Raw genomic sequence first — 8,636 nt, 5'->3', positions numbered from 1 at the left:
TGCCCTGGAAGACTACTGGAAACCGACTTACCAGTAAGAAACTAACTCTGCTTTTCCACAACTTATTAATGTCTTATTTTCCCTCCCTGTAAGTTTTCCTTATGATTACCAGATATGAGTTTTGCATACTGTGTATACTTAGGCACAGGTAGAATTCCTTTGTCGCCTATGATTGTCTGCTTTGACATCTTCCCAAGAAGATAGCTTGGGAAGGTGATGGAGTATATTGACCAGTGCAGCAACAAGTTGGCTCAGGCGCTTATTGAATATGTTTTCCAAAATTCCCATTATTGATTAACTGTTGATCCACCTTCAGTCTCTTACCCTGTGTAGCATGGTACAGATCTGATTACTGAGTGTCAGACTTTACTGTAATTTTTCTCTTCTACTTTTAGTGATGGCATCTGCTGATTCGAGGAAGGAGCTGGAGTGTGCCCTGTGTCTGAACATTTATACAGATCCCGTAACCCTGAAGTGTGGACACAACTTCTGTCGGAACTGTATTGGTCATGTGTTGGATATACAGCAGCGGTCTGGAGGGTATTCCTGTCCTGAATGCAGAGAAGATTTCCAACAGCGGCCTGCACTGCGAAGGAACATTACACTACGTAACCTAGTGCACGATTTCCTGTCTGCTCAGCCAGATCAAAAATCTACATACTGTATTCAAACATCTATGAAATCCTTGTTAGTATGTGAAGCTTCTCTGTGTCACAATCATCTGAAGTTCCACAGCAAGTCACCAAAACATGTCTTATGTGGCCCCACCGCTCCCCCGGAGAACAGGGAATGCTCTGTCCATAAGGAAGTACTGAAGTTTTACTGCACTAAGGACTCCACCTGTATTTGTCTGTCCTGCAGGCTGGATGAGGAACACTGGGGACACCATGTGGAGACTCTGGATGAGGCCTCCAAGATTAGGAAGAAGAAACTGAGAAATGTTTTGAAGAAACTGATGCCAGTGAGAGAGGAGATAGAGAATGGAGTCCAGAGTCTGCAGGAACGCAGGAGTAAAGTACAAGAAACGGCAGATGATGAAACGGAGAAAGTCACTGCCCTATTCGGAGACCTCAGGGGACGTCTGGAAAACCTGGAGAAAAGAGTCCTGAGTGAGATCTCCGGGCAGGCAGACCGGGTCTGTCTCTTACTGTCTGATATGATCCAACAGCTGTTAATAAAGGAAGAGGAATTGTCCAGGAAGATGGGGGACATTGAGGAGCTGTGTAACATGAAGGATTCACTGACTGTCCTACAGAAATCGGGCAGAGGTGGCTTGTGTGATATAGAAGTTGGAGATAACAGAGAGGCACGTGATGGACTCCTCCACGAGGGAGTGGATCTGGATGTGGCGTGGATCTCGCACACATTACACACGGGTTTATCTGATATCGTGTCTGGGGTAGTTGTCCAGAAACCTACAGGCACACGTGTCTATCCACATTCTGTTGCAAAGGGCAAAGTTCCTTTGGGGGTTACAGACCTATTACTGGATGTGAGCACAGCTGGTAATAATATCTATATATCAGATGATCGGACAACTGCATCCTCATCATCGAATCAGAATCGCCCCGAAACACCAGAGAGATTTCAATATGATCAGGTGATAAGCAGTCAGAGTTTATCCTCAGGGCGACACTTCTGGGAAGTGAATGTCGGGGGGTCAGAGTGCTGGATAGTTGGCATGTGTTACCCCAGTATAGACAGGAAAGGATGTCAGTCAGTGATTGGATACAATCAGAAATCCTGGGGTTTGGAGAGGTTTGGGGGTAATCAGTACTCACTGATACATGACAGGAAGAAGATCCAAATAACCGGAAATATCTCCAGTAACAGAGTTATGATCTATCTGGATTATCAGGCCGGGAGGATCTCCTTTTACGAATTGTGTGACCCGATCCGACCCCTCATCACCTTCACCACCACCTTCACCGAGCCCCTCCATGTTGGATTATTGGTAGGGAGTGGTTCCTGTATGAAAATATCTGAGGGGAAATGGATGTGAGCAACCTGATTGGTGAAATACTCGGCAAGTAGTAGAAAGCGGTGGACAAAAACCAACATTATTGATTTTATTTTATAAAGCTGCAGACTCCGGCCCGTCATCTTCATCCTAAACCTCCCTTTACTACCTAGTGCAGTGATGGCGAACCTTGGCACCCCAGATGTTTTGGAACTACATTTCCCATAATGCTCATGCACTCTGCAGTGTAGTGGAGCATCATGGGAAATGTTGTTTCAAAACATCTGGGGTGCCAACGTTCGCCATCACTGACCTAGTGTGTCGCTGACCAGGAACGACCATACACGAGTTCAGATTATTTAGGCTTCAGGCCAGTGAAGGTTGGGATTACATCCCTGGAGCCGGAACCTTTGCAGTGTATCTATAACCTAAACATATATATATATATATATATATATATATATATATATATATATATTTTTTTTTTCCAGCTTTGGATGGAGTCGCAAAGGATTAGAACTGTAAACTTTTTTCACTGCTATCCGGAGCACCATTAGGAGAATTTTCCTCACTTTCTGTCCTACTGACAAGATTTCGAGACAGGAAGTGAGGGGAATTCTCCCACAAAACATGGATAGGAATAAAATGCTTTTCTTTATAGAGTATCGAAGATATGGAACCTCTGTCATGATTTCATTGTTGTAGATTTTCCTTCATATCATGTCTGGTAATATGTTGTCACCAGGATAGGAAACTTGCCACTTCAGCCCCGGTGGATTTGACTGCCAAATGACCGGGCCAATTTTTGCTATTCGGCACTGCGTCACTTTAACTGACAATTGTGCGACGTGGCTCCCAAACAAAATCTATGTCTTCTTTTTTTTTTTTTTTTTTTTTTTTTAACACAAATAGAGCTTTCTTTTGGTGGTATTTGATCACCTGCAGTTTTAATTTTTTGCGCTATAAACAAAAATAGAGCGAGAATTTTGGGGGGAAAAAAAGCAATATTTTGTACTTTTAAAAAAAAAAAAATGGGGATAGTTATTAAAGCAATTTTTTTTTCTCAGTTTAGGCCAATACGTATTTTTTGTAAAAAAAAAAATCGCAATAGGTGTATAGTGATTGGTTTGCGCAAAAGACATAGCGCCTTCAAAATATGGGGTAGTTGTTGGCTTTTTTAAATTTATTTTTTATTTATTTTTTTTATTCTTTTAACGGCGGCGATCTGCGAGTTTTTTATCGTGACTGCGACATTAAGGCGGACACATCGGACACTTTTTCCGCTATTTTGGGACCATTTACATTTATACAGCGATCAGTGCTATAAAAATGCACTGATTATTGTGTAAATGTGACTGGCAGTGAAGGGGTTAACCAGTGGGGGGCTGGCAAGGGGTTAAGTGTGTCTCAGAGAGTGATTCTAACGGTTAGGGGGCATGGCTTACTGTGACACGTCACTGATCGCTGCTCCCGATGAGAGGGAGCAGACGATCAGTGCTGTGTCACTAGGCAGAATAGGGAGATGTCTTGTTCGTTCTGCCGTTCCGTGACCCGATCGCAGGACACTGGCGGAAATCGAGTCCGTTAGTCCCGCGGGCACGATCACAGATGGGCAGGTGCACGCCCGCTAGGGGGCAGGTTCAAAGCAATGTATATATACACGTTGCTTTGCCTGCCCATACCATTTTGCCAACGTAAATCTATGTGAGGCGGTCGGCAAGCAGTTAAGGAAAAACTATTTTTGGGGCCCTTTAGCAGTAACAACCTAACATGAGTTTCAAACCTCTCCCACTCATTCCAAAGCTGGAAAATTTGTTTTTTGTTTTTTCTAGACACACTATTCACGTTTTAGTTTTGTTCAGTAATGTGTAAATGATGAACAGATGTTGGTGATCGGCAATTTTATTCTGGCCTTGTTTTTGATATCCAAAATGTAATGTTGTTGTAAATTATACTGTTTGTACTTGGATTGGTCCTTCGTGGCATCTGTTCAGGGTTGGATTGTAATAGCCTCCCATTTGATTTAGAGATTAGATCCTTGAAACACCTGCCATGTCTAAGGATCTCCACATGTGTTACTCTCTCTACTTTTTAATCTTTATTTTGTATGCCTTTTCTTCCAAATAAACTTTTCAGAACCTTCACTGTGATCAGAGGTTAATGATTTCTCCATCACATTCCACAATAACTTGTATTTTGTTATACAAGATGAGAACACTTTTTTTTATTTTTTTTTTGTTTTATTTATTTTTACACTTTTATTCCTATTACAAGGAATGTAAACATCCCTTGTAATAGGAAACGTGTGGGACATATCCTCTATGGAGAGATGCAGGGTCAATAAGACCCCACATCTCTCCTCCAGGCTGGAAAGCATGAGATCGGTAAAAAAAAATTTTTTTTTACCGATCTCATGATCAGTGTTGCTCACTAGCCGCAATCGCGGCTTTGTTTACATATGGGTACCCGGGCGTGACATCATCACATCGCGCACGGTCATAGAGACGACTGGTGACCATCTGGTCACCAGTCATCTCTATGCTTCCTGCCTGCGCTGGACGATTCCTTCTCCAGGTCCCCGATGGCACGGGAGAGCCCAGAGAAGCACCGGTTGGTGGCGGGGATGTCCCCTTCCGCCGCCTATAAGAACGCTCAAGCGGCGGAACCGCCGCTATGATCTTTCTTATGGTGCGCAGGATCGCCGGCTGAAGACATGGATATCTGAATGATGACTCTAGCTGCAAGCATCATTCAGATATCCCCCCCCCGCAAACTGAGGACGTCATATGACGTCCACCCAGGATGTCTCCCATCTGTGGACGTCTTATGATGATGCGCCAGTATTGAAGTGGTTAAAGGGGGTTGTAAAGGTAAATGTTTTTTACCAACCGAACGCCCGTTTTACTTACCTGACCCCTCGAAAGTCCCACGTGATCCTCTTAGGTTCCCAGCCTGGCCGTTGATTGGCTAGGCTGGATGGATTGATAGCAGCGCAGCCATTGGCTGGCGCTGCTGTTAATCACAGTAGATGACGCGGTGCGCCGGGGCCGAGTGATACAGTCGGCGGCTATGCCCGCCGCTGTATCACGGGAGCGCTCTCGCAAAAGCTTTCCGTTCGCTCACATGAAGGTGGAAGGCTTTTGCGAGGAGGAGCCAAGGGACCCCAGAAGACAGGGTAAGGGGACACTCTGTCCAACACGAGCTGCACAGTGGAGGTAAGTATAACATGTTTGTTATTAAAAAAAAAAAAAAAAAAGTTAGCTTTTTCTTTTTTTAAGTCCACTTAAACGACCTGTCCCATGATTTTGGACTGCAAAATTCAATGACTTCCATTCATATTGGTACAACCAAGTCGTGCCGACTTCAAAGTAGTCCCTGCGCTACTTTGGTCCAACTTCCATGCAAGTTAATGTCCATAGACCTCAATGTTAAACCCTCAAGTAGCATGCAAATCGTACCTGAATAATATAGACACATTTCAGTACGACTTTGTAAGCACAAGCATCTTTTTGACCCTTGTCCCACCCAGTCCTTTCAACATAGTAGCCCCTCCCAAGCACTTTTTTTTTAAAAAGCACACATTCACTTCCTGGTTATTCCCTCAGGAACTATGTGCTCCAAACAGCCCAAAAAAGAGATGTCCTTGTCTTCCTCCTTCCTCAAGCACTGCTGCAGCAGCAATGACAACTGTTGTGGCAATATATTGAGTAGCAAACATTTTCTATCACAACACAACAACCAGGAAGCAAACGGGAACTGGAAACAACTATGGCAGGAAAAGGAATTACCTCACACCATGTATGTTTTCTTTGGTTAGAGTCAATGTTGTGGCAAAGTAGTACTGATCCAAAATAGTGGCCGTGAAATCACAGCAAAGTCGCTCGACTTTGAAGTCGTAAAAGGGGCCTAAGCCACACGATCGAATTTTTCCATCGGGAAAACTGCTATGAGAGCTTTTGGCCGGGAAAACCGGTCGTGCGTATGCTCCATTACAGTTTTCCCAACAGGAGGGGGGGGGGGGGGGGGGGGGGAGCGTAGCTTTTTTTTTTTTTTTATTCTATTTTTTTCTCTCCCTCTCTAACCTGGCAGTCTTCCTACGGGAAACACTGCGATGGAGCATACACACGGCCGGGATTCACTGCTAAGACCCCTTTCACACGGAGTTTTTCAGGCGGTATAGCGCTGCTATACCACCTGAATAACTCCTGCACTGCATACTCAATGTGAAAGCCTGACTGCTTTCACACTGAGGCGATGCGCTGGCAGAAAAAAATCTCCTGCCAGCAGCATCTTTGGAGCGGTGAGAAGAGCGTGTATACTGCTCCTTCACTACTCCTTCCCATTTAAAACAATGGGAAACTGCGGCAATACCGCCCGCAATGCGCCTCTGCAGAGACACATTGCGGGCAGTATTAACCCTTTGTCGGTCGCTAGCGGGGGTTAATACCGCACCGCTAGCGGCCGAATCCGACGGTATAGCGCCGCTGTTTTTAGCGGCACTATACCGACACCACGGCTCCCGCCCCAGTGTGAAAGGGGCTTAAAGCTCTCATGGCAGTTTTCTTTTCGGGAAGCCCAGTCGTGTGTAGGGAGGGGGGGGGGGGAAGTTACCGAGCAGGTTCTCGGTTTTCCCAGCGCTACAAAGGTCCGCCGGGAAACCCGTACGTGTGTACGAGGCTTAAGACTTTTGTCCGAAGGACATTGGCTGGGGATTTGTCTTGCATACAAACGGCAAAGAATTGTCGGGCCAAGAAACGCAAACGTAGTTTTTCAGCTCTTTAGCACCACCAATTGGACACTTTCTGCTAATGTTGAATTGCTTCCGAGCATGCGTGTTTATACTTTTGTCCGACGGACTTGTATGCACATGCTGACAACAGACCTTTTGTCCATGGGAAATTTTAAAGCATGCCATTCAAAATTTTTCTGCAAAAATCTGATGACAATTGTCTGATGGAGCATACAAACGGTCGGATTTTTGCCAACAGGCAAACAGATCGTGTGTGTGTATATAATTATAGGCTTGTGTTTGTTGTGTAAAAAAATAAATAAATCTTTAAAACTCCCCCCCTTCTTTTTTAAATGTGGTAATGTGAGGGGTCTCATGATTATGTATCAGTACATCTATAGTTATTTTCAACAAACATTCACAATACGCTGCATTCAAAGTGATGCTTATCTTGAAATTCTTAAAAGTATTCTTCAGGAAAAAAACCTATATCTATAGTGTAAGGGGGTTAGCTCGGTAGCGGGATGTGTGACCCATTGGATGGGTTCACCACACACTGAATTTATACAGACAGGCAGTCGAAGAAGGTTGTAAACAAAGGTTTTGGTTTATTCTTCCATCTTGCTGAAAACAAGTGCAAGCATCCAAACAGCATAAACAAAATCAAACATAAAATAAACCCTGGCCACTTTGGGCGTCTACCTTCACAACACAGGAACCTATCTATGGAGTCTGGCTCAGCCTAGTGCTGGGCAGACAGTGCTGGTCATACAGCAGAAAAACAATAGTCTTTTGATTTTTATCACACAGAAAAATCAATTTCCTCCTCACCTCCTCAGAAGACTTTCTGGCACTGCTCTTCTTACTCACAAAGACTCAGGATGATGCAACTATTCAGTGGTAATCCTCTGGACTACTTATAGAGGCCTTAATTGCCTCATTTTGAACAGCTGACATTTTTCAACAGCCTTTAGCCTTTCTCTAACTATGTTAGCAGCCGACGCCTAATAACAATTGGTGTACTGTCTAAACAAGGCAAAAATGTATGTCCCATCTGTGACAACATCCACAGATTTACCTGACTTCCTGTCACAATATATATATATATATATATATAATTATTTTTTTATTGTTTGTGCTCAACCTAATAAAGTATAACTTCATAAAGCTTGCTCAAAGGCCTTTTACCAAGTCCACTGTACCATAATAAAATCATCATGAAAAGATGTTCTGGATGAAAAATGATGGACTTGAAAATGTAATGTGTCTTAATTCAGAACAGTACAATATTATTCTTATTATATCCAGAGCAAGTGTTGGACCATATAACGAGATCCAAAAATATAGACTATGGAGGTCCCTTTCTATTCTGAGATTATCATGCAAATTTGACATTTCCTGAGGGTCACCGCTGGACCCCCCACCAGTCTCAACAATGGAGGTTGGCTTCCATAAACATGGTCATTGTGATGGAAACAATATCTGGAGCCACACCTCAGCCAGGTATTCTACCGCCTCTTTAACATATCAATTCACAATTCAATCATCATAGAGCTGATCAGTTCTGTCCTGGGCGTAACATTTCTCTATCTAGCTACAGAATGTAATCATTGTCAAAGTATGAAGCAAAACCAAAATGTGTTTTAATCATTCCCCCCCCCCAAGACTAAATATTATTTTTATTTTTTTTAACCATTTTGTTCACACAAATAGAGCTTTCTTTTGGTGATATTTGATCTCCTCCTGAGGTGTTTATTTTTTTACTATACAAATAAAGACCAATTTTTTTTTTGTTTTATGTTTTTCTTATTTACAAAATTGTATAACAGAAACAACGTTTTTCCCCTTCACTGATGGGCACCGATATGCAGGGCCGCCTTACGAATTAAGAAGCGGGGGGCCTTTACAAAAAAATAAGAAATAAAGAAAAATATATATAAAAAAGGG

At 43.2% G+C, this 8,636-nt stretch overlaps 1 protein-coding gene across 1 annotated transcript; it reads left to right on the top strand.

Moving 5' to 3' along the window:
• Positions 1-397: 397 nt before the first annotated feature.
• LOC120944946 (E3 ubiquitin-protein ligase TRIM39-like) lies at positions 398-2,002 on the top strand. The gene has a single exon (XM_040358722.1). The coding sequence runs from the start codon at positions 398-400 to the stop codon at positions 2,000-2,002; it is 1,605 nt and encodes a 534-aa protein (XP_040214656.1).
• The last annotated feature ends 6,634 nt before the right edge of the window (positions 2,003-8,636 follow it).

Source organism: Rana temporaria, chromosome 1 (genome assembly GCF_905171775.1).
Source record: "Rana temporaria chromosome 1, aRanTem1.1, whole genome shotgun sequence".
In the NCBI taxonomy this organism is placed as follows: Eukaryota; Metazoa; Chordata; class Amphibia; order Anura; family Ranidae; genus Rana; species Rana temporaria.
The sequence above is the reverse complement of the archived record's forward strand: the minus strand, read 5'-3'. Positions and strand labels throughout refer to the sequence as shown.

Excerpts from the sequence above, each read along its gene's own strand:
- LOC120944946 (XM_040358722.1), top strand. The coding sequence starts at position 398 with ATGGCATCTGCTGATTCGAGGAAGGAGCTGGAGTGTGCCCTGTGTCTG.